Below are 23,169 nucleotides of genomic sequence, written 5' to 3' on the forward strand. Positions count from 1 at the left end.
GGGTCACCTAACTCAACCTGCAGAAGTTGGCAGCAGGGGAGGACTGTGTTTTCTGGAGGAGGTGACAGCTGAGCTGAGCCAGAGGAGTTGAGAAGGCAACACCATGGAGGCAAGAGAGCACCACGTGTCCCAGGCACTGCAGGAAGTCCCAGTACCTGCCACATGAGATTGCTGTGGAATGTGGAGAGGGAGGAGGCTGGGGCGGGAAGACAGGTGGGCCAGACCATGGAAGGTCCTGTACACTGCGCAGAAGGATACAGATGTGTCCCTGTGTGGGACGGGGCTCAAACAGAGAGGTCAGAGAATGGGAACAGCATATTTAGAGCAGGGATGGAGAGTTGAGAGATCTCAGTTCGGAGATGGACTCCACATTCTGGACTACCTGTGGCTGTTGCCAAAGGAGAGGGAAGCGTGCGCGGTTGATCCTCGCTTGCAGAGGTGATTCCCCAGTCCTTACAGGGCCCACTGCAGGCCTGGAGAGAAAGTCTGTGATTCCTGGTGTGGCCCTACAGAGGGTGAGGGGCCTACAGGACCCCCAGGGGAGGCTCCAAGAGAGCCCAGGGCTGAAAATGTAGATTCCATGCTCACCAGCCAAGTACAGTTAGTGAGAGGTGGTTGAAGTGGGGGTACAGCAGGTTCCCCTTGTTAAAGAGAGGGAGTGAATAGAGAAGAGGTTCCCATGGGCACTACCGTCACTTACAGGACCTGGAAAATCAGTTCACAAAGTGACCATGAGGGGCCCCAGGGAAAACTGCATGGGGACAGTCCTGCAAGCAGAGAGGAGAGTCTGAAGAAAGTGAGAGCAGTGTCCTGTGCTGCAGAAAAACCAAGAACATGGTGGAGACGAGTGGCTGAAGCTGGGAGACAGACGCAGGAGTGGGGGAGTGGACAGGGTGTGGAGAGACCCTCTTGTGTGGGGAGGGGAAAGTGGTGTGGCAGCTGGAGGAGGATGTTGGGTCAAAGGGGGCTTTTTTTTTTTTTTGAAACGGAGTCTCGCTCTGCCGCCCAGGCTGGAGTGCAGTGGCGCAATCTTGGCTCACTGCAAGCTCTGCCTCCCAGGTTCACACCATTCTCCTGCCTCAGCCTCCCGAGTAGCTGGGACTACAGGTGCCCGCTAGCATGCCAGGCTAATTTTTTGTATTTTTAGTAGAGACGAGGTTTCACCGTGTTAACCAGGATGGTCTTGATCTCCTGACCTCGTGATCCGCCCGCCTTGGCCTCCCAAAGTGCTGGGATTACAGGCATGAGCCATCGCGCCCGGCCAAAGGGGACTTTCTAAGGATGGGGAGAGTTTAGTGTGTTCGCTGCAGAGGAAAGAGCCCAGGCAGGAGAGCATCCCCGGCTCAGATCTCAGGCCAAGAGGGGCTGTTAGATTGAGCAAGGTCCCTGAGGCAGTGGGAAGGAAAGGCATTGGGAGCACAGGTGAGAAATGGAATCTTGGCTACATGGAGGGTGAGCTCTTCAGCAGAGAAGCAGAGAACTTGGAAGAGAGGCCGGGAAAAAGGGGAGGAATGCATAGCCCTGGAGCAGACAGCATGTGGAGGAGGGTCTGTTGGCTGAGGGGGACCCCAAGCACACATGTGTGTGCAGGTCTCCAGCAGCCCTGGATGGATCCAGAGGCTGGGGCCCAAGAGGTTTTATGTCCAGCTGCTTCTCTCATTCCTTACTGGGGTGACCTCTACACTTGACCTTCCTGTGAGGGACAGAGTCCAGTAGAAGCCCCCCTCACCATCTCTTTGCTTCCCAGGTGCTCATCTTTTCCAAGAATGGCTCTGTGTGCCTTATGGATGTGGCCAAGCGTGAAATCATCTGTGCCTTTGCCCCTCCGGGAGCCTTTCCTCTGGAGGTCCCCTGGAAGCCAGTGTTTGCCGTGTCTCCAGACCATCCATGTTTCCTGCTCCGAGGTACAGAAAGGGACCAGGGCTGATGCCCACTGACCATTTCCCTGACTTAGTTCTCTCACAAACAGAGAGAGCCCCTCCGATCTCCTCCCTACTCTGTGTCCCCCTCCACCATAGGCCAAAGGGTACCGCAGCTCAGTCCTCACAGGGCACTTCGATAAAATGCCAGCAGGGTCTTCTCTCTGAAGTCACAGCTCAACCCAGATGACCCAGCCTTTATAAGCAGAGAGCAGCCCCCACCTGCTCACCTGGACCAGAGCCCACTGAGAAAGCGATTGTTACACAGAACATGGTGTTCTTGTCTCGTCACAGGAGACTATTCACATGAAACTGCGTCCACCGACGATGCTGGAATCCAATATTCTGTTTTCTATTTTAATTTTGAGGCCTGCCCACTCCTGGAAAATATCTCAAAAAATTGCACCATTCCTCAAAGGGACTTGGATAACATGGCCTTCCCCCAAGCACTGCCACTGGAGAAAAGATGTGAGCGTTTCCTCCAGAAGAGGTAAAGAGCTCTGTGTCTTCACCCCCTCCTACATCTGAGGTTGTCTCTGGATGGAGGGATAGTGGAGTTTCTTTTATGGTAAATCCTTTCAGCATTGAAATTTCCCCTGGCTGGGCGTGGTGGCTCACGCCTGTAATCCCAGCACTTTGGGAGTCCGAGGCAGGCGGATCACCTGAGGTCAGGAGTTTAAGACCAGCCTGGTCAACATGGTGAAACCCCATCTCTATTAAAAAATACAGAAATTAGCTGGGTGTGGTGGCACATGCCTGTAATCCCAGCTACTCGGGAGGCTGAGGCAGGAGAATTGCTTGAACCTGGGAGGCAGAGGTTGCAGTGAGCCAAGATCGCACCACTGCACTCCAGCCTAGGTGACAGAGCAAGACTCTGTCCCCCCCCCAAAAAAAAGAAATTTCCCCTAAGTGAAGGGTTCTACCCCATGATAGCCCATGAGCTGCACTCCACCTCACATGTGGATTGGTAGAAAAAGAGTCATTAATTCAGGCTGGGAGAAAAGAAGGGCTTCCAGTTGTTTTCTTCCTGTCAAGATCATCTTTTTAACTTTCTCAATTCCCTCTTAAAAGTATGTTTAGGCCAGGCGCGGTGGCTCATGCCTGTAATCCCAGCACTTTGGGAGGCCGAGGTGGGCAGATTGCTTGAGCTCAGGAGTTCGAGACCAGCCTGGCCAACATGGCGAAACCCCATCTCTACAAAAAACACACAAAATTAGCTGGGTGTGGTAGCACATGCCTTTTGTCCCAGCTACTCTGGAGGCTGAGGGGGGCGAGAATTGCTTGAACCTGGGAGGCAGAGGATGCAGTGAGCCAAGATCGTGCCATTGCACTCCAGCCTGGGTGACAGAGTCAGACCCTGCCTCAAAAAAAAAAAAAAGTATGTTTGGATTATTAGACACAATCATTAAGATGGGGTTGGCAAACTATGACCTGTGGGCCATATCCAGTCCACTGCCTGGTTTTGTAAATAAGGTTTTATTTGAACACAGCCGTGCCCATTTGTTTATGTATTATCTATGGCTACTGTATGCTATGGCAGGATTGAAGGCTGCGAAGGAGATAGCATGACCTATAAAGTCTAAATTATTTACATTCTGGGCCTTTACAGAAAATGTTTGCCAACCCATGATCTAAGACCCCTTTCTTTTACCCATCATTCAGATAAACCGTTATGTGTGCGTTTCTCCTCTTCCCCTTCCTCTTTCCACTCTCCCTAATCCTGCAAGCACTGTTTTCTTGCCCTCCTTTCTGCTATCAAAGCATAAGGAACAGTACTCAGGCCATTCTGGAGAAATAGGTGTCTCTTCTAATCCATCTCACAATAAATTTCTGGGGATTTGCAAATCCTTGTTGATGATTCCTTTTGGGATCTGACCACACATTTCGGCTGGATTGGGGTCATCAGTGGAGTCCTGGATCCTCGTCCCGGGCCTGCCACTACAGAACTAGGTGGCTCTGGCAGGTTCCTTTCCTTCCAGGGCCTAGATGTTCCTATGTATGTAACGTGACCTCTGAGATTCTGTGATCTCTCCAATCACCATAATGTCTCTTCACGACTGTCTCCCCCTTTCTCTGTGTAGACTCTTTACTCAGGGAAGAGTCTCTTCACGACTGTTTCCCCCTTTCTCTGTGTAGACTGTTTACTCAGGGAAGATTGAAGTAGAATGGTTAAGATATGCAGGTCTGGAGCCAAACAGAGCTGAGTTTGATTCTGACACTACCACTTACAATGAGACCTTGGGCGAGTTACTTAGCCTCCTCATTCAGTCAAAAAACACATATTGTGCACCTGTGAGATGCCAGGCTGTGTTCTGACCATTTTAATGATGCCTGATTTTTTTGGGCTTAAGGTATTAAGTGGGATGATACATGGAAAGTACCAGGCACAGAGGGGTTGCTCAGTAAATGGTAGTTATGACCATGATGATGGCTCCCTGCTAATCCAAGTACATGCCTGGGAAAATTCTAAATATCACCACTAGGTGGCACCATAGCACCTCTCCGCTTCCTAGCTCGTACCTGCACTTAACAGGGGCGTTCAAGTCCTTCCTGCATTGTAGTGGGTCGCTGGGAGGCTCTTGGTACCTCCCAGAGGGAAATGTGCCTGTTCGTCAGGAGAGGAATATGGTCTCATGAGTCTCTGGGGAGAGAGAGACAATGAAGAAGGCGATGGTTGTCATTGGCCCTCTCTAAAGGTCTACCAAGAATGTTCAACTATTCTTCACAGGGAGAGTTTTTTTTTTTTTTTTTTTTTTTTGAAACAGTTTCACTCTTATCACCCAGGCTGAAGTGCACTGGCGCGATCGGCTCACTGCAACCTCTGCCTCCCGGGTTCAAGCGATTCTCCTGCCTCAGCCTCCCCAGTAGCTGGGATTACAGGCATGCGCCACCACGCCCGGCTAATTTTTGTATTTTTAGTAGAGATGGGGTTTCTCCATGTTGGCCAGGCTGGTCTCGAACTACTGACCTCAGATTATCTGCCTGCCTCGGCCTGCCAAAGTGGTGGGATTACAGACATGAGCCACCACGCCTGGCCTGATTTTATTTAAAAGCTGCAAATGTATAGATTACTTTTTTAAAAAGTGTTAAATTGGCCGGGCGCGGTGGCTCACACCTGTAATCCCAGCACTTCGGGAGGCCAAGGCGGGTGGATCACCTAAGGCCAGGCGTTCGAGACCAGGCTGGCCAAAATGGTGAAACCCCATCTCTACTAAAAGTACAAAAATTAACCGGGCATGGTGGCAGGTGCCTATAATCCCAGCTACTCAGGAGGCTGAGGTAGGAGAATTGCTTGAACTCAGGAGGTGGAGGTTACAGTAAGCTGAGATCATGCCATTGCACTCCAGCGGGGGCGACAGAGCAAGAATCTGTCTCCAAAAAAAAAAAAGTGTTAAATATTCTTTATTTGCTATTACACATAAATCACACCAGAATCTCTTTCAATAAGTAAAAGCGATTTTATTTTATTTTTATTTTGTCTATTTTTTGAGACAGGGTCATCCAGGCTGGAGTGCAGTGGTGCAATCACAGCTCACTGAAGCCTTGACTTCCCGGGCTCAGGCAATCCTGCCTCAGCCTTCTGAGCAACTGGGGCCACAGGCATGCGCCACCACACCCAGCTAATTTTTTTATTATTTGTGGAAGCAGGGTCTCCCTATGTTGCCCAGGCTGGTCTTGAACTCTTAGGCTCAAGTGACCCTCCCACCTTGCCCTTACAAAGTTCTGGGACTATCAGTGTGAGCCACCATTCTCAGCCTAAAAGAAACCATTATAGATACAGGGAATTCTACTTAGATTGGCAGAGTTAAGGTCAAAAATATAAAGTACACATTGCTACTTTACCTTCAGCCCTTTCCTTTAAGAGGCACATGAACACAAAATATGGTGCATCTTGCTTGGTTCTGAGACAGTGAAGGAATTTCTCCAGTGTTTAAATATATTCATATAACCGGTTATATAAATCTAAATATAAAACCTATCTCCAATACTTTTTTTTTTTTTTGAGATGGAGTCTCGCTCTGTCGCCAGGCTGGAGTGCAGTGGCACAATCTCAGCTCACTGCAACCTCCACCTCCCAGGTTCAAGTGATTCTCCTGCCTCAGCCTCCCAAGTAGCTGGGACTACAGGCACATGCCACCATGCCCAGCTAATTTTTGTATTTTTTAGTAGAGACGGGGTTTCACCATGTTGGCCAGGATGGTATCGATCTCTTGACCTTGTGATCCACCCGCCTTGGCCTCCCAAAGTGCTGGGATTACAGGCGTGAGCCACCACACCCGGCCTCCAATACATTTTTAAGATAGCATTCACCATTTTTGTGAAAAATTGGACATTACCAGCCAGGTGCTGTGGCTCACGCCTGTAATCCCAGCAGTTTGGGAGACAGAGATGGAGGATCACTTGAGGCCAGGAGTTCAAGATTAGCCTGAGCAACATAGTGAGACCCCATCTCTACATCTACATCTATAAATAAAAAATTAATTAAAATCTTATCTCCACATAGATGGAGAGCCTCAAAACAAATCAAAGCTATAGTCATTGTCTTTCTCCCCCAGAGTACTCCTCTTCCTGTTTGCCTAAGCATTTTAACATCATTCACTTGCACTTCCTTCCCTACCACAACCCCACTGACAGCCCCCTCCACCCTGCTAAGTGTGCCTGTCTCTGTGTGCACCGTGAGGGGTGAATCTTGGGCTTCTCTGATTTTTCTGTAGTGAACATGCACTTATTTTTTTTTTTTTAAACAACTCTTACTTTTTTTTTTTTTTGAGATGGAATTTTGCTCTTGTTGCCCAGGCTGGAGTGCAATGGTGCTATCTTGGCTCACCGCAACCTCCATCTCCCAGATTCAAGCAATTCTCCTGCCTCAGCCTCCTGAGTAGCTGGCATTACAGGCACGTGCCACCACGCCTGGCAAGTTTTGTATTTTTAGTAGAGACGGGGTTTCTCCAGGTTGGCCAGGCTAGTCTCGAACTCCCAACCTCAGGTGATCCGCCTGCCTTGGCCTCCCAAAGTGCTGGGATTACAGGCGTGAGCCACCGCGCCTGGCCAACAACTCTTACTTTTTAAAAGACCCAACTCAAACTGTCTTTATAAAAGTTGGAATCATACAGTGTGTCTTTTTGTGACTGGCATATTTCACTCAGCGTAATGTCCTCAAGAGTCATCCATGGTGGAGCATGTGTCAGAACATCTTCCTTTTCAGTCTGAATGTTCCGTTGTGTGTAATACCACAGCTTGTTTGCAAATAGCCTTTTAGTTCCTCAGCTCGCCATCCTGTCTACCCACATGCACCTCACAGGTAAGAATGCTAGACCCATCATTCCTCCAGGAAAGGCCTTCTGAGCACCTGCTGTTTACCAGGCTGAGCCCTGAGGACACAGAGGTGATGCAGCTGTGTCCTCTTAGAGTTTCTCATAGGAGCACAGGGTAGTCGAGGTCTGCCCTGGGGGCTCAGGAGCTGGGGAAGTGAGAGGAGATTCCTCTCATCACAGTTGTGTGGCCCTCAGCTATCGGAAGCTGGAGAAGAACCCAGAGAAGGAGGAGGAGCACTGGGCCCGGCTTCAGAGGTACTCCTTGTCGCTCCAGAGAGAGAACTTCAAGAAGTGAGGCTGCCACCGCCCCGGGATCTTTGAAAAGGAGGTTTCAGCCACGAGGCAGCTGCTCCCAGGACACTGAGGCCAAGAGAAATGTAACAGAGCCACAGCTCCACAGGCCTGCACTCGGAGTCTGGGGCCTCTGCAGAGCCAGCAAGGGGAAAAGTATAATCTGGGGGACCTTCAACCACTAAGCCTCTTGTCAGAGCCCTCAGGCAGGCAGATGTGTCACCCAAATAAACAGTGATATTGTCTCCAGACTCCCAAGTTGCTGTGGTATATAACTCATCGTTCCCACGCAGTCCAGACCCCAGCAGGGCCCAGATGATGGTTTCAACCAGAGTCCTCGGCCTGGTGAGGACCACTCACCTCCTAGGCCCTGGAGAGCCACTGTCCTCAGATGAGCAAGACACCCCGCCCACCTGTTCTCCCCACCCATTTCTCCCTCCCACGGCTGGCTCACACCTTTATAGAATAGCTTTGAGGAGGTGAGGCTCAGGATGGTGGCGTAAGGGCCTGAGGCCACACAGGTACGAGAGGCAGAGTGGGAGGGAGAGGTGGCAGGCAGGAGCTGGGCCACTGCTGCCCCTGGCCTGCTGGCTCAGGAACGCTAGAGGTGGCTGGGCAGAGAGATGCCTTGTTCTTCTCTAGAAACTGTCCTCCCCAAAAAAACAGACGGAGGGGTCCCCAGCAGCCCAAGGGATCCACGAGGACCCTGTGTGGAACCTTGGAGGCTGAGGGGGCTCAAGTGTCCCAGCCTGGTCCTAGGCCTGCTCGGTCTCTTGGGTGAGAAACTGCCTGGGAGGGTGGCTGCACTCAGAGTTTGTGATGGCTGCGGTTTGGCAGCCCCATCCACCTCCTCCCTGGGTCACATACCACATTCCTTGTTGGCCAGACAACTCCCATGTGGCACTGATGCTGGCTGGCTGACTGTCCCCCGGGATGAAGGTATCCCCGCCTGAGACACTCTGGCCCTCTCCACACCCCACCATGGGAATGAAATATAGCCGCCAACATACCTCTTGGCAGTAATTCCCTCTACACAGCAGGTGCTCTGGCAGCTCTCTGGAGACGAGGAAGGAGAACTTAGGAAGATGGTCTTGGCTTACACACCACCTAAGGTGACGGGGAACCAACATTTCTGTGGTTGGTGTATTTTACATTTAAGCTTTAAGCAACCTTGTGAAACATAGATGTTATCGTTATCCCCATTTTACAGAGCAGGGAACTGAGACTCAGGTGAGACAGCGTAGAACAGCCTGTGTCCAGTCCCCGTGGGCTTCTCCATAGCAAATGCTAGAAACCCAACACAAACTACCTTTAGCAAAAAGGGGGATGTGTTGGCTCAGATAACTTAGCCGTCCAGGAGTCACACTCTTGGTGTGGCTGGATCCAACCCCAGGTGTTGAGATCACACCTGGAGTCTCCCTCCGCCTCTCAGTTCTAATTCCCCCTTCAGGCAGGCCTTCCACTTGGGTGACACCAGAAGCACCCGGTGGACCACCCCTTCCCAATAGTGCCGGCGAAGCCCTGAGCCTGCTCCTCACTGGCCTGCATGTAGTCTCTTTCCTGAACCACTCACTGTAATGATGGTCAGGGCTGCTGCAGGTGTCCATCCCTGGAGGGAGGGAGAGGTCTTCCCACCCCCAAACCAAGGACTGACAAGGGGAAGAGCTCTCTGGGGAAAGGAAATGACAGGGCCATGAGGGAGGAAGGCAGGAGGGATACTGAGCAGGCAGACAACAGAGGCACCCGGCCCAGCAGAGGCAGCAGGGAGCCCAGCCCACCCTCTGCCAAGACATGTGCTGCCCACACCTGGCCACCTTCTCCTTTCCCAGCGTGTGAGGAGAGAGCGGGTGGGGAGAGGGGATCTGAGGCATTCACAAGGCGTCTTATGTGCCAGGTCCCACCAGCGGGACGAGGGAGAAGGAACCAGGGCCGGTCAGCACGAGGCTAGTGCTCCCCAGCTGGTAGGCTGCGCTGCCAGGGCTCCAGCCACTTCCGCCTGTGCAGCCCCAGGCAGAGCTGGCCATGCCTGTGGGCCCAAAAGAGGTCCTTGCCCTCTGGGTGACAGACCCCACGGAAACATCAAGAACCTATGTTGGCCGGGCGCGGTGGCTCAAGCCTGTAATCCCAGCACTTTGGAAGGCTGAGGCGGGCGGATCATGAGGTCAGGAGATCGAGACCATCCTGGCTAACAAGGTGAAACCCCGTCTCTACTAAAAATACAAAAAATGAGCGAGGCGTAGTGACGGGCGCCTGTAGTCCCAGCTACTCGGGAAAACTGAGACAGGAAAATGGCATGAACCCAGAAGACGGAGCTTGCAGTGAGCCAAGAACATGCCACTGCACTCCGGCCTGGGCGAAAGAGCGAGACTCTGTGTCAAAAAAACAAAGAACCTGATGTCTTCTCAGGGGACGGTTGGAACTAGAGCAAGGCATACCAATGCCCAGGTGCAGCATCCACACCTCCTCTCCTCCCCACAGGATCCACACACCAACACCTCCACACATCCACACCTCCACACATCCACACCTCCACACATCCACACCTCCACACATCCACACCTCCACACATCCACACTTCCACACAGCATCCACACCTCTTCACAGCCACACAGCACCACACATCCCTGTCTCAACGTGTAGTGGCACATGTGGTCAGCAAGCGAAGCTGGTTCCCTGCTGACCATGACACTGGTGGCCAGCGTGCATTAGGAACATTATTTCACACACAGAGCTTCTCCACCTCCCCCACACACAGCCCCACCACCACACACACTCAGATATACCCACACAGCCCCACTGCCACACACACACACATAACACAGCTGTGCTGCCACACACACACACAGTGCCCCGCCACGTCCCCCTACACACACACAGCCCCGCCGCCACACACACACATACATACAGCCCCGCTGCCACAGACACACACAGCCCGGCCTCCACACACACACACAGCCCAGTCTCCACACACACAGCCCCACTTCCACACACACACACACACACAGCCCTGCCTCCACACCCACACCCACACAGCCCCACCACCACACACACATAGCCCCGCCTCCACACACAGCCCCCCTCCACACACACACACAGCCGCGCCTCCACACACACACACACACACAGCCCAACCTCCACACATACACACAGCCCTCCCTCCACAAACACACGCAGCCCCGCCTCCACACACACAGACACACACACAGAGCCCTACCTCCCCACACATACACACACAGCCGCACCTCCACACACACACACAGCCCCGCCTCCACACACACACAGCCCTACCTCCCCACACACACAGCCCTACCTCCCCACACATATACACACAGCCCTACCTCCCCACACACACACACACAGCCCCACCTCCACAGACACACAGCCCCGCCTCCACACACACAGCCCTGCCTCTACACACACAGCCCTGCCGCCACACACACACACACACACACACACAGCCCCACGGCCACACACACATACACACACACAGAGCCCCGCTGCCCCCGCCACACACACAGCCCCACCTCACACACAGCCCCACCTCCACACACAGCCCCGCCTCCACACACACACACACACACACAGCCCCGCTGCCACACACACGTGCACACACACAGAGCCCCGCCGCCACACACACACACAGCCCCATGGCCACACACACACACACACACACACACAGAGCCCTGCTGCCCCCGCCACACACACAGCCCCGCCTCCACACACACACACACACACAGCCCCGCTGCCACACACACGTGCACACACACAGAGCCCCGCCGCCACACACACACACAGCGCTGCCGCCACACACACACATACACTCACGCACAGACACACACAGCCCCACCACACACACATGCGCATGCACACACACACAGCCCCGCCGCCACACACACAGCCCCACTGCCACATACACACACACACACACACACACACACCCCTACCTTGCTGCCAGGGCTCTTGCAAAGACAGGCTTCACCAACCACCAGCCCACAGTTGGCCCATCCCCAGGGGCTGCACACTAGCCTTATGGAAAGTTCCTCGAGTTCCCTGTGCGTCAGCTTCTGCCTGTAAAACAGAGAGAGTGCAAACCTACCCACCTTGCCAGCGGCCCTGAGCCCAAATTTTAAGCCCCAAGCACACAGCCCGGCCGAGGGTCGCTGCTCTGGAAATGCTGGTTTCCCTGCGCTGGCCTTCTCACCAGGTGGCCCTGTGAAAGCAGCGCCCCAGAAGAGGAGGGCGGCTGGGGACTAGCGGGGACCAGCGGGCAGCTAGTTGGCCTCAGCGGGCGCCCCTGTGCCGGTGCAGTCCTTCTCACTACTCCCTCCACGGCACGTGGGGCCTGGCCCAGACCACTCCACAGTGGGGCACCCTGACTGGGCCTCAGGGGAGGTGAGGCGCCCCCCAGTACCCTCTGTTCTTGAGACAAGCTGGTGTTCAGCCGAAGCGAAGGCAGCACACCTGGTGATTACGCACACAGGTCTGGAGTCACAGCCGGGTCCAGATCCCAACACTGCCACCCACCATCTGCAGCCTTTTTCTTAACCCTCCTGTTCTTAAAGGGGCCCTGCAGCTGGGGTTACCTTGCAGCGGGGCTGAGAACTGAGGTGAGGGAGGCACCGCTACCACCCGGCACGGGGCGCCTACGTGGACGCTGGCTACTGTTGTCGGCTCTGTGAACAGGCACACAGGGTTTCCTCCGGGTGTGGGATGGGGCTGCCCGGGGTGGGGGTTGGGGATACTGGAGCAGTGGGAGATGTCCCCTTCCTATCTCCAGTCCTGAGTCTGGGCAGCTATTAGCAGAACCTTGTTAATGAAAATTCACACCTAGGTGCTAATAAACACTGGGCCACTCCCAGGCTCAGAGGCGGAGGAGAAGCCCTCTGCAGGGAAGGGGGCTAGCCAATGAGCCCCACTTATCTGTGAAAAGACTTGCTAATAACTTTAATTCTCCATTCTAAAACGCAGGGCCTTTGCCATGCAAATAGATCTTCTAAGCTGTGTCGGCTCCAGAAAACTTCCCACTCTACCCCAGTTAGGGTCCTGGGAGGGGAGTGAGAGATGGGACAGAGGAGCAGGAAAGGGGGTGACCCGCGGAGGTGTGAGGTCCCACCCCGCTGCAGGCCTGACTTTTGGAGCCCACTCTGTGGCCAAGCGCCAGCCCGGGTGTGCCCTGCCTGGCCTGGACCCCTGAACTGCAGATCAGGGACTCGATCCCACTCTGCATTACTGCCCCTCCTGGCCCGGGCCGGAGTACTGGAAGTGATCTCTGAAGCAGTTGAAAAACAAACCAAGCAGCATCAGCGGATGAACCACGGATAAACCAACTGTCATGTAGCTGAACAATGGAAGATTATTGGGCAATAAAAAGAAACGAAGTTCTGACACAGGAGGGAGCATGATGAGCCTTAAAAACGTTGTGCTCAGTGAAAGAAGCCAGACACAAAAGGCCGTATTTTGCGATTCCTTTTATATGAAATGTCCTGAAAAAGCAAACCTATAGAGACAGAGACTAGAAGAGTGAGTGCCAGGGACTGGGAGTAGGGGAATAGTGGGGAGTGATGTTAACAGGTGTACGGTTTCTTTTGGGGGGTGAAAATGTTCTAAAATTAGTGGCAATGCTTGCACAACTCTGTGGATGTACTAAAGCCATTCAATTGTTAAAAGAGTGAATTTTATGGTATGTGAATTGTATCTTAATAAAGCTCTTATAAAAACAGACACTAAAGCCTGTGTTTCAGACACTTGAAGGAGAGGAGGGGAGAACTGGGTATCTATCCATAGAGGGTAAAGGACGCTTGGCAGAGAGCTACACATCCCTTCTCCCCACCGCACCCTCTAATCATGACTGTTCCCCAGACACCCTGGCTGGATGAGGACACGCTTTCTGGGCTCAAGCCTCCCGTTTCTTGCTCCCTGATGTGAATCCAGCCAATGCAGACAGGCACGCAACTGCCTGTGTGGATTCCGATGCAACCCCATGGACCCCTCATCTCACCCCAGCTAGGCCTGTAGGAGGTCATGGTTATATAAACTCAGGACCGCCACACCATTATTTATGTCTCTAAGCCACAAGGTGGGGAAACCAGAAAAAAGGCGGATGGGAAAATGCCGGCGGAGGGTGGGGGAGTTCCAAGGCCAGGATGCTCCAGTGCATGGAGAATAAGACCCCAGGATGCAAGAAAATAACCCCTTGGAGCTGTTATCCCTCAGGCCCCAACATGTATGGAGCTGGCAAAATCCCACAAGAGCTGAGCGCTGGGACTCTGGAGGCCTACCTGGGCTTGAGCGCTGATCCTCATCCTTCTGTAAAATGGTTACTTGAGTATAATAGGTACCTGATGTACATACAATAAATACTCAATAATGGAGTTGTATTTCTACACAGATATTTTGGTTTTAACCAGTTCCCCACCAGGTTCAAAGAAAAGATGAGCAGATTCTACTTGCCGCTGCCTTCTCATTGGACGTCCCTCCCCACCCCTTCCAGGCTGACCCATCTGGACTAGATGCTGAGCCAGGGCTGGGGGTAAGGCCAAAGGGGTCTGGGCCTGTGGGAGTGGGGGGGCTAAAGATTGCAAGAACCCCTCCCACCTCTCCCATGCTCTTCTTTGGAGGGAGAGAGGGAGCTCTGTGTCCACGGGTAGGAAGAAGAAATTGCCAACTGACACCAGTACAGTTTATTCACAAATAAATAAATTCACATTAGGCAGAGCCTCCTGCTTGCCTCAAAGTGTCTAGCCCTATGGGTCCCTCCATGGAGGGAGGGGCTGAGAAGGGCCGCCGTGGTGGGGACGGCTCTCACCCGCAGGAATGCCCCCGTCGGGATCGCCCGTGCCCTCTTCCAGGAAAGGCAGTCTGCCAAGGAACCACTTCGAAGGTGCTGAGGCCAAAAAGCCTCGGTGCTCACAGAGACGGCGTCAGTTGTCCCTTGTCACTTGGGCTCCTCAGGCAGCCACTCCAGAGGCGAGAGGGGCATCCAGGTCTCCAACAGAGCCAGCACGTCGCCCGGAAGGAGCTGTAGGGAGAGACGGAACAGCGCAGCCCTCAGCACTGGTGGCCTTGTGCGGGTGTCCGCGCTCGTGGGCTCCACTCTCAGGGGGCCCCTAGCGAGGGGAGACCCAGTCCTCTGCGTGGCCTTTCCCTGCCTTCGCTTCTTGGAGCCCTGGGCATACTATGGTGGCCAGGTGGCCAGGCTGCCGGCGGGGAGCAGCAGGGTGCCTGGTCCTCACCTTGGCGGGCGGTGGGGCTGTGCGCGGGGGCACGGACGAAGGGGGCGCGGGGAAGGGGACACTAACCGGGGACGGTGGGCTTGGCTCCATCGCCTGCCCTTCCGGGCACGCCGCCTCGGCGAACAGCGCAGGCGGGTCGCGCGGCTCGGGTGCAGCTCGGGCTCCGGGGCAGGCAGGCGGGGATCCCCAGGACGCCCCGGCGCGGACGGCGGATACCAGGCCCAGCCCGCGCCCCTGCCCCTGCCCCTCAGCCTGCGTCCGTGTCTGCATCTGCGCGGGGCAGTCGTCGGGGCACAGCGGGCAGCCCCGAGGGGACCCCGCGTCACCGCGCTGCCGGCACCGGCGCTGGAGACTCTCCTCGCTGAGGCCTAGCACGGCCGACAGGTGGCCGATATAGCGGATAGCCAGGCGCAGCGTCTCGATCTTGGTCAGGCTCTGGCCGGTGGGCGCCACGGACGGCGGTAGAAAGCGGCGCAGCTCGTGCAGGGCGCGGGCCAGCGTGCGCATGCGCAGTTTCTCCCGCTCACTGGCGCTCTGCCTCTGCCCGCTGCCCAGGCGGCTGCTGCGCGCGCCGCGCCTACCTACGGAGGGGGCGCGGGGGTCCCGGCGGGTGCCGGGCCGCGCGGGGCTCGGCACGGGGCTGTCGGCTGGGGTGCTGCCCCATGAGTCTGGGGACGAGACGAGGGAGCGGCCGCAGTCCTTGTCGGAGGGCGGCGGCCGCCGAGTTGGGCCCCAGGCCGCAGAGAGCATCCAGGACTCGGAGAGCGGCGGGCACAGGGGCTGGGCCATGGCAGCGGCGGCGCGTCTGGGGGCCGGCGGCCGCTTTATGCCGAGCCCGAGGTGTGAAGTGGCCCCTTCCAGGCCGCATCAGCACATCAAAGTGGGCTCGGGGCTTGGAGGGGGCGGAGCCTGACCCTTTGAATCCACGGCGGGGGGCCAAGGTGCCAGCCCCTTGACTGCGCCTGTTTCGCCCCACCTGGGCCCTCGCTTGGGCGCCCGACCCAGCCTCTCGGGCTTCCCGCCTGCGCCCAGTGTTGGGTGAAGCCCGGGGCGTTGGGCCAGCCCTGCAGGTTAAAGGAAGCGGGGTCAGAAAAACGAAATCTAGATCCTAGGTTTGGGGCCTGCCTTCACCTGTTGGGGACCTTTTGCAAATTCTTAGTTCTTTTGCTTATACAAATTGGAAGTTCTTAGCTTCCAATTTGTATAATGAGAGCCTCAGGGCATGCGCCAACTGGACAGTGGAGTAGAGCAAGGACCAGGAGCAGGGACCCTCATTCCCTCTAAAGGTGGAGAAAACAGTAAACCACTTCTCCTTTGAGGCAGGATGGCCCTGGGTAGACCCTTCCCTGGTAAGAACATGTGGACAGTGCAAGGAAGCTTGCACCCCGGCAAATCCAATAAGCTGCCGAGTCTGGTCAGGATGCTGGACCTTCTGAGCAGAGGGAGGGGGTTAAGCCTGCTCCAACCCCAGGCCACCTCTAGCCTGGCAAGGTCTGGAGCTTGGCCTGTTGCCACAGCTGTCACCACTGGCCTCTACCTGATGTTCTGCCGCTATTGGACAGGTATAACAGGTTTTCCCAATGAAATGTGAGTGGAAATGACGCAGCAAAGGCATCTGACAAAATCCAACACCCTTCGTGATAAAAATTCTCAGCAAACTAAGAATAGAGAGGAATTTCATCAACCCGATGAAAGGCTCCTACAAAGAACCTACAGGTAGCCTCATACTGAGTAGTGAAAGACTGAAATCTTCCCCCCACCCCCCGATTGCAGGAACAAAGCGAGGGTGTCTCTCTTACCACTCCTATTCAACATTGTACCAGATGGAGGATCTAGGCTATGCAATTAGGAAACAAAAGACATACAGGTCAGAAAGGAAGAAATAAAACTCTTTTCGCAGGTTATGGCAGCTCTGGGCCCTGCTGCGCATGAGCCTGACCAATTTAAAGCGGAATCCTGGCTCCAGGAAACCCATGAGACGACCAAAAGGTCGGAGAAGAGGTAGAAAATGCGGCAGAGGCCATAAAAGAGAAAGGCAGAGAGGAAACTGGCTCTGCTGGGCTTGGGGGATGGCCAGACTCTATTTTACATCGGAATCCCAAAATACAGATTTAATGAAGGACTTAGCTTCAGACACCAGTATCAACCTTTAAGTATCAATAGACTGTAATATGTTACTGATTTGGGTCGTGTTGATCCTACTCAACCTATTGACTTAACCCAGCTTGTCAATGGAAGAGGTGTGACCATTCAGCCACTTAAAGAGGATTATGGTGTTCAGCTGGTCGAAAAGGCTGCAGACACCTTTCACGTGAAAGTTAATATTGGGCCGGGCGCGGTGGCTCACACCTGTAATCCCAGCACTTTGGGAGGCCAAGGTGGGTGGATCATGAGGTCAGGAGATTGAGACCACCCTGGCCACCGTGGTGAAACCCCGTCTCTATTAAAAATACAAAAATTAGCCAGGCATGGTGGCACGTGCCTGTAGTCCCAGCTACTTGGGAGGCTGAGGCAGGATAATCACTTGAACCCGGGAGGTGGAGGTTGCAGTGAGCTGAGATCATGCCACTGCACTCCAGTCTGATGACAGAGTGAGACCCCGTGTCCAAAAAAAAAAAAAAAAAAAAAAAAAAAAAAAGTTAATATTGAAGTACAGTTGGCTTCAGAACTAGCTATTGCTGCAATTGAAAAAAATGGTGGTGGTGTCACTACAGCCTTACAGGATCCAAGAAGTCTGGAAATTCTATCCAAACCTGTTCCATTCTTTTTGGAGACAACCCATTCCAAAAAGAATGCTTCCTTCTGAAGCACTGGTACCATATTCCACCAATGCAAAGAATCGTGGGAACCTGGCAGATCCTGCCAAATTTCCTGAAGCACAACTTGAGCTTGCCAGGAAGGACAGTTCTAATTTACTGGATATCATGAAAGAAGAACTCTTCAAATGTTCAGTACTCAGAAGGATCCAAGGCAGATTTTCTTTGAGTTTGCTCCAGGATGGGTGCTGAATATAGTAGATAAGAAAATCCTAACATCTACAGATGAAAATCTCCTCAAGTACTAGAGCTCATGAATTCCCATCCAAGAAAGCAGAGTTGTTAAAGAATATTAGAAAAGGGCCAGGCACAGTGGCTAACACCTGTAATCTCAGCACTTTGGGAGGCCGAAGAGGGTGGATCATGAGATCAGGAGTTTGAGACCAGTCTGGCCAACATGGCGAAACCCCGTCTCTACTAAAAATACAAAAATTAGCCAGGCATGGTGGCAGACGCCGGCAATCCCAGCTACTCGGGAGGCTGAGGCAGGATAATCGCTTGAACCCGGGAGGCGGAAGTTATGGTAAGCCAAGATCGCTCCATTGCACTGCAGCCTGGATGAAATTTCACCTGGCCCCTCAGGAGTTTGAGTTTGCACCCTGGTCTTAATAGGTACTTCATGCATGGCTATCTGCTCTCCAGCCAGACTGTGAAGTACCTGGTGTCTGGGTGTCTGGCATCATATCTTTACCTGTTTTCAAGCGGAATGGTTTCTTTCAGGGCCAGATATCTGATTTTTTTTTTTTTTTTTTTTTTGAGACAGGGTCTGGCTCTGTCGCTCAGGCTGGAGTGCTATGGCGCGATCTTGGGTCACTGCAACCTCCGCCTCCTGGCCACATTGAAAGACAAGGAATTTTCTTGAATCACATATAAAATACAGTAATGAGGCTGGGCACCATGGGATCAAGCCAGTAATCCCAGCACTTTGGGAGGGCGAGGCAGGGGGATCGCTTGAGGTCAGGAGTTCGAAACCAGCCTGGCCAACATGATGAAACCCTGTCTCTACTAAAAATACAAACAATTAGCCTGGTGTGGTGGCGCATGCCTGTAGTCCCAGCTCTCCGGAGGCTGAGGCAGGAGAATCGCTTGAACCTGGGAAGTAAAGGTTGCAGTGAGCTGAGATTGTGCCATTGCACTCCAGCCTGGTGACAGAGCAAGATTCTGTCTAAAAAAAGAAAAAAAAAATACACTAATGATAGCTACTGCACTAACAAAATTGCAAAAAAAAAAAAAAAAAAAAAATCTCATAATGTTTTAAGGAGTTTACGGAATGTTTAAGAAGTTTATTTGTGTTGGGCCACATTCAAAGCCATCCTGGGCTGTAGGTTGGACAAGCTTGGTGTACACCAAACCACTCATCGTCCCCTCCCTCCTCCACCCCCTTTCCTCCCTACCCCTCCACTCACCCCTCGCCCATCTTCTCTGCTTAAATGGCCTGGTTCTCAGCAATACCAGCTTTCTTCATGGTATGAAATTGCAGGGATTCCCACTTCACCTTCTCCTTCCAAGCCGTCACCAGATGACATCCCTTCTTTCTGTATTTTCTTCAGGTCCACCTCTTTCTTTGCTTTTCTTTCCATTACCCGAATCCAGTCTTTCTCCCAACTTCCTTCACCCAGTCTAATCTTCTGTAGGAAACATTTCTTCCATCTTCCCTTCAATCTACATTCTTTCCTCTGGCCTCCAAGCATCTCTGGAATGTGGATCCTCTCAGCCCTCAGGCTGTCTCTGCTCTGGGACACAGACCCCTTGGCCCATGAGACTTGTCTTCCTCTGTTTTCTACACACACACACACACACACACCCCAAGTCCCACCTCTCTGCCGTTGTCCATGCCACTGCCCCACCCTGTAGTGCCCTCATTCCTACTTAGCAAGCTTTCTAAACATCAAAACCTAGCTCAACATTTTTATTTTTATTTGTTTGTTTATTTATTTTGAGATGGAGTCTCGCTTTGTCACCCAGGCTGGAATGCAGTGGCACCATCTCGACTCACTGCATCCTCCACCTCCTGGGTTCAAGCGATTCTCCTGCCTCAGCCTTTCAAGTAGCTGGGACTACAGGTGTGTGCTAGCACACCCAGCTAATTTTTGTTTTTAGTAAAGACGGAGTTTCTCCATGTGGAACTCCTGACTTCAAGAGAGCCTCCCAAAGTGCTGGGATTACAGGCATGAACCACTGTGCCCAGTCCCAGCCCAATTTTTACCTTTGATGAAGCTTTCTCTGAACTTTAGTATGGTAGTTTTCCAAACTATTTGTCTTCTTGTTCATGCTCTTATGTTTTAAATCCTAATTGTTTCTAGTAGATTGTAAACTCCTTTGGAATAATGTCAGTATGTAATACTTTGTTACTTATCCAAGCAGTACAGGACACTCAGAGTTGATTAGCTGATGTGGAATAGATATGTGTCCCAATTTGTGTTTGATTGTTTTCTTTCTTTTTTTGAGAGAGAGTCTTGCCCTATTGCCCAGGCTAGAGCACAGTGGCATGATCTGGGATCACTGCAGCTTCTGCCTCTCAGGCTCAAACGATCCTCCCACCTCAGCCTCCTGAATAGCTGGGACCACAGGCGCATGCCACCATGCCTGACTAATCTTGGTATTTTTTTGTAGATATGGGGTTTCATCATGTTGGCCAGGCTGGCCTTGAACTCCTGACCTCAAGTGATCTGCCCGCCTCAGCTTCCCAAAGTGCTGGGATTCCAGTTTTGCTGGTCTGATGTTTTGCATTCCCCCATAGCTTCCAGCCCAGTGAGCCTGATGGGTGAGCTGGTTTGTAGCGATGATGGCCCCATGGCATGGTACCTTCTCCCTGGGCATGTCTCCCACCCCTCCTTCCTGGGATCTCTTCTGTCTCCTGCTGTTCTTGGCCTCCTCTGACACCTTCTGTTCCTCCTCCTCTGCAGTCTGTCCCAGCAGCCCCAGAATGCCTATGCCCAGGATCACATCCAGGAGAAGCAGTGCCAGCCAACCCCTAGAGTGGGGAGAAGGGGAGAAGCCCCCTCCCTGTGCATATGCCCTAGGATCCATCTACACCCAAGGACAGCCTGGCCCAGGAGGCACTTCCTCAGCCTGCAGCTGTCAGCAGAGCCCACTCCTGGACTGCAGCAGATGGATGCCTTCCTGGGCTCCAGAGCCAACTCAGGAAACTGGCATGGGAGCCCAGTGACTGGGCCTCTTTGATGCCACTAGGCCCCAAGGGAACATGCGGTTGGGAATTGGTAAAGTGTTCTGTGTGCCGGGGTGGGAGTGGGTGCAGAGAAAAGGCCAGAAGGCGGCCGGGCACAGTGGCTCACGCCTATAATCCCAGCGCTTTGGGAGGCCGAGGCAGGTGGATCACCTGAGGTCAGGAGTTCGAGAGCAGCCTGGCCAAAATGGTGAAACCCCATCTCTACTAAAAATACAAAAAAATTAGCTGGGCATGGTGGCAGGCACCTGTAATCCCAGCTACTTGAGAGGCTGAGGCAGGAGAATCACTTGAACCCAGGAGGTGGAGGTTGTGGTGAGCTGAGATCGCACCATTGCACTCCAGCCTGAGCAACAAGAGCAAGACTCCGTCTCAAAAAAAAAAAAAAAAAAAGAAAGAAAGAAAGAAAAAGGAAAAAAAGAAGAGAGAAAAGAAAAGAAAGAAAAGAAAAGGCCAGAAAGCAGAAAGGCTGGACCTCAGGAGGCTCCAGGTGCCCTGTGGTCCAGGGACTGCTAAGCTTCTCAATGCCAAGAAAGCCCTGATTGTCGCATGATTGTGACTTCATTTCGTAGCTTTACTTGAGTAAACTCAGAATGACCACAAACTCATGTTTTATCTTCGTATCTTTATCTGCAAGTAGAGCATTTGCTTTACACATAGTTACAAAGTCAACACGTGCAGAAGGTAGAGCAAACCTGTTTACCATCCTGCTCTAGGGCTCCCAATTGCCTGTGCCAGAAGAAACCGCCATTACTGGGTTGTCAACAATGCTTTGAAATGAATTTGGTTTTGGGTTTTTTTGTTTGTTTGTTTATTTTCTTTTTCTTTTTCAGGGTCTTGCTCTGTCACGCAGGCTGGAGTGCAGTAGCGCAATCTTGGCTCACTGCTGCCTCGATCCCCTGGGCTCAGGCTATCCTCCCACTTCATACTCCTCAGTAGCTGGAACCACAGGCACCGTGCATCACCACACCCAGCTAATTAAAAAATATTATTTTGGACCGGGTGCAGTGGCTCACACCTGTAATCCCAGCACTTTGGGAGGCCAAGGTGGGTGGATCACGAGGTCAGGAGATTGAGAGCATCCTGGATAACACAGTGAAACCCCGTCTCTACTAAAAATACAAAAAAATTAGCCAGGCATGGTGGCGGGTGCCTGTAGTCCCAGCTACTTGGGAGGCTGAGGCAGGAGAATTGCTTGAACCCAGGAGGCGGAGGTTGCAGTGAGCCGAGATGGTGCCACCACACTCCAGCCTGGGTGACAGAGCGAGACTCTGTCTCAAAATATATATATATATATATAATATATATATTTATATATATAAATACATATTTATATATATATTTATATAAGTATATATTTATATATATTTATATATAAGTATATATTTATATATATTTATATATATTTATATATATTTATATATATTTTTATATATATTTATATATATTTATATATATTTTTATATATTATATATAATATATAAACATATATTATATATATTTATATATTATATATAAATATAAATATATATATATATTTTTTTTTTTTGTAGAATCTGAGTCTCACTTTGTTACCCAGGCTGGTTTCAAACTCCTAGCTTCAAGTGATCCTCCCACCTCAGCCTTTCAAAGTGCTGGGATTATAGGTATGAGACACCATGCCCAGCCTGTATTTTATTAAGTACAAAATCAACTAGACATATTTGGACAAGAGACCATATGTGTGGGAAGCACACTTTATGTTGAAACCACAGCCCCTAGAAGTTCTCAGATCTGAAACCTAATAGCTAATGTTAAGTGAGCACGTGGGAGCCACCAAGAGATATGGAGCAGGAGAAGGGACATCAGGAATGGCCTGTGACAGGAAGATCCCTGGTGTCACCACTGAGGTAGGGTTAGAAAGACACAGGGGTGAGTTGTGGAGACAACCCACAAATATGGCAAGAGAGAGGTGGGGCAGATGGGAAGGTTCTATCCCCAGTCCCATCTCTGGGGTCTTCAGCCCTCAAGGCTGACAAATTGAAGGGAACACATGGAGTCCCTCCCTCCCCTGGGGTCTCTGGGAAGTCGCCCCAGGGGCCCAGCTGGTGCAAGGGCAATGGTCAGTGGGCCTGATGGAACCAAGTTGAGGGATGGGAGGCACCCCAACCTCAAGCCCAGTCCCTGCCGCCTCCCACCAGCCAGCCTCCTCTTCCCTGTCCCCTGCCTGTCTCCCCTTTGATCTCCTTATTGTGGCCAGCCTCTCCGGTGGGTTCATGTGGGGGCTGCCTGAGTTAATGAGTTCTCCGGGCGGCAGGGCCCACACGCTCTCCCACTGGGGTGAGGCCTTCACACCTCTGGGGCCTGTGTTTTGACAAGTGCCGGAGCTAGTGGCCTCTGCTCCCCTGGCCCGAGCCTACCCTCTGCCAA

At 52.5% G+C, this 23,169-nt stretch overlaps 2 protein-coding genes and 1 long non-coding RNA gene across 19 annotated transcripts in view; 1 reads left to right on the plus strand and 2 right to left on the minus strand.

Annotated features, from left to right (window-relative positions):
- Positions 1-8,525, plus strand: part of WDR93 (WD repeat domain 93) — a 50,596-nt gene extending 42,071 nt beyond the window's left edge. For 4 of the 16 annotated variants that reach the window (XM_055098970.2, XM_055098974.2, XM_055098971.2 and 1 more), the window contains 3 exons: positions 1,748-1,904; positions 2,214-2,409; positions 7,430-8,525. In XM_055098970.2, coding sequence (XP_054954945.2) covers positions 1,748-1,904; positions 2,214-2,409; positions 7,430-7,710 — 634 coding nt within the window. In that variant the 3' untranslated portion in view covers positions 7,711-8,525. Of the gene's footprint in view, positions 1-1,747; positions 1,905-2,213; positions 2,410-7,414 lie in introns of all 16 variants that reach the window. The other 12 variants (XM_055098977.2, XM_055098980.2, XM_034939406.3 and 9 more) reach the window with 6 other exon arrangements.
- Positions 7,459-12,063, minus strand: LOC129394039 (uncharacterized). 2 transcript variants are annotated; one of them, XR_008621226.2, is made up of 4 exons: positions 11,937-12,063; positions 11,470-11,593; positions 8,536-8,632; positions 7,459-7,594 (listed from the first exon to the last, which is right to left on the minus strand). It is a non-coding gene; the product is annotated as an uncharacterized LOC129394039 (long non-coding RNA). The 2 variants fall into 2 exon arrangements; XR_008621225.2 differs by lacking the exon at positions 11,937-12,063 and adding an exon at positions 11,727-11,923.
- Positions 12,064-14,190: 2,127 nt separating this feature from the next.
- MESP1 (mesoderm posterior bHLH transcription factor 1) lies at positions 14,191-15,565 on the minus strand. Its single transcript, XM_003820431.6, has 2 exons — positions 14,824-15,565; positions 14,191-14,543 (listed from the first exon to the last, which is right to left on the minus strand). The coding sequence occupies exons 1-2, from the start codon at positions 15,544-15,546 to the stop codon at positions 14,460-14,462; spliced, it is 807 nt and encodes a 268-aa protein (XP_003820479.4). The 5' UTR covers positions 15,547-15,565; the 3' UTR covers positions 14,191-14,459.
- Positions 15,566-23,169: the final 7,604 nt, after the last annotated feature.

The sequence above is a fragment of the Pan paniscus genome, chromosome 16 (assembly GCF_029289425.2).
Source record: "Pan paniscus chromosome 16, NHGRI_mPanPan1-v2.0_pri, whole genome shotgun sequence".
Lineage (NCBI taxonomy): Eukaryota > Metazoa > Chordata > Mammalia > Primates > Hominidae > Pan > Pan paniscus.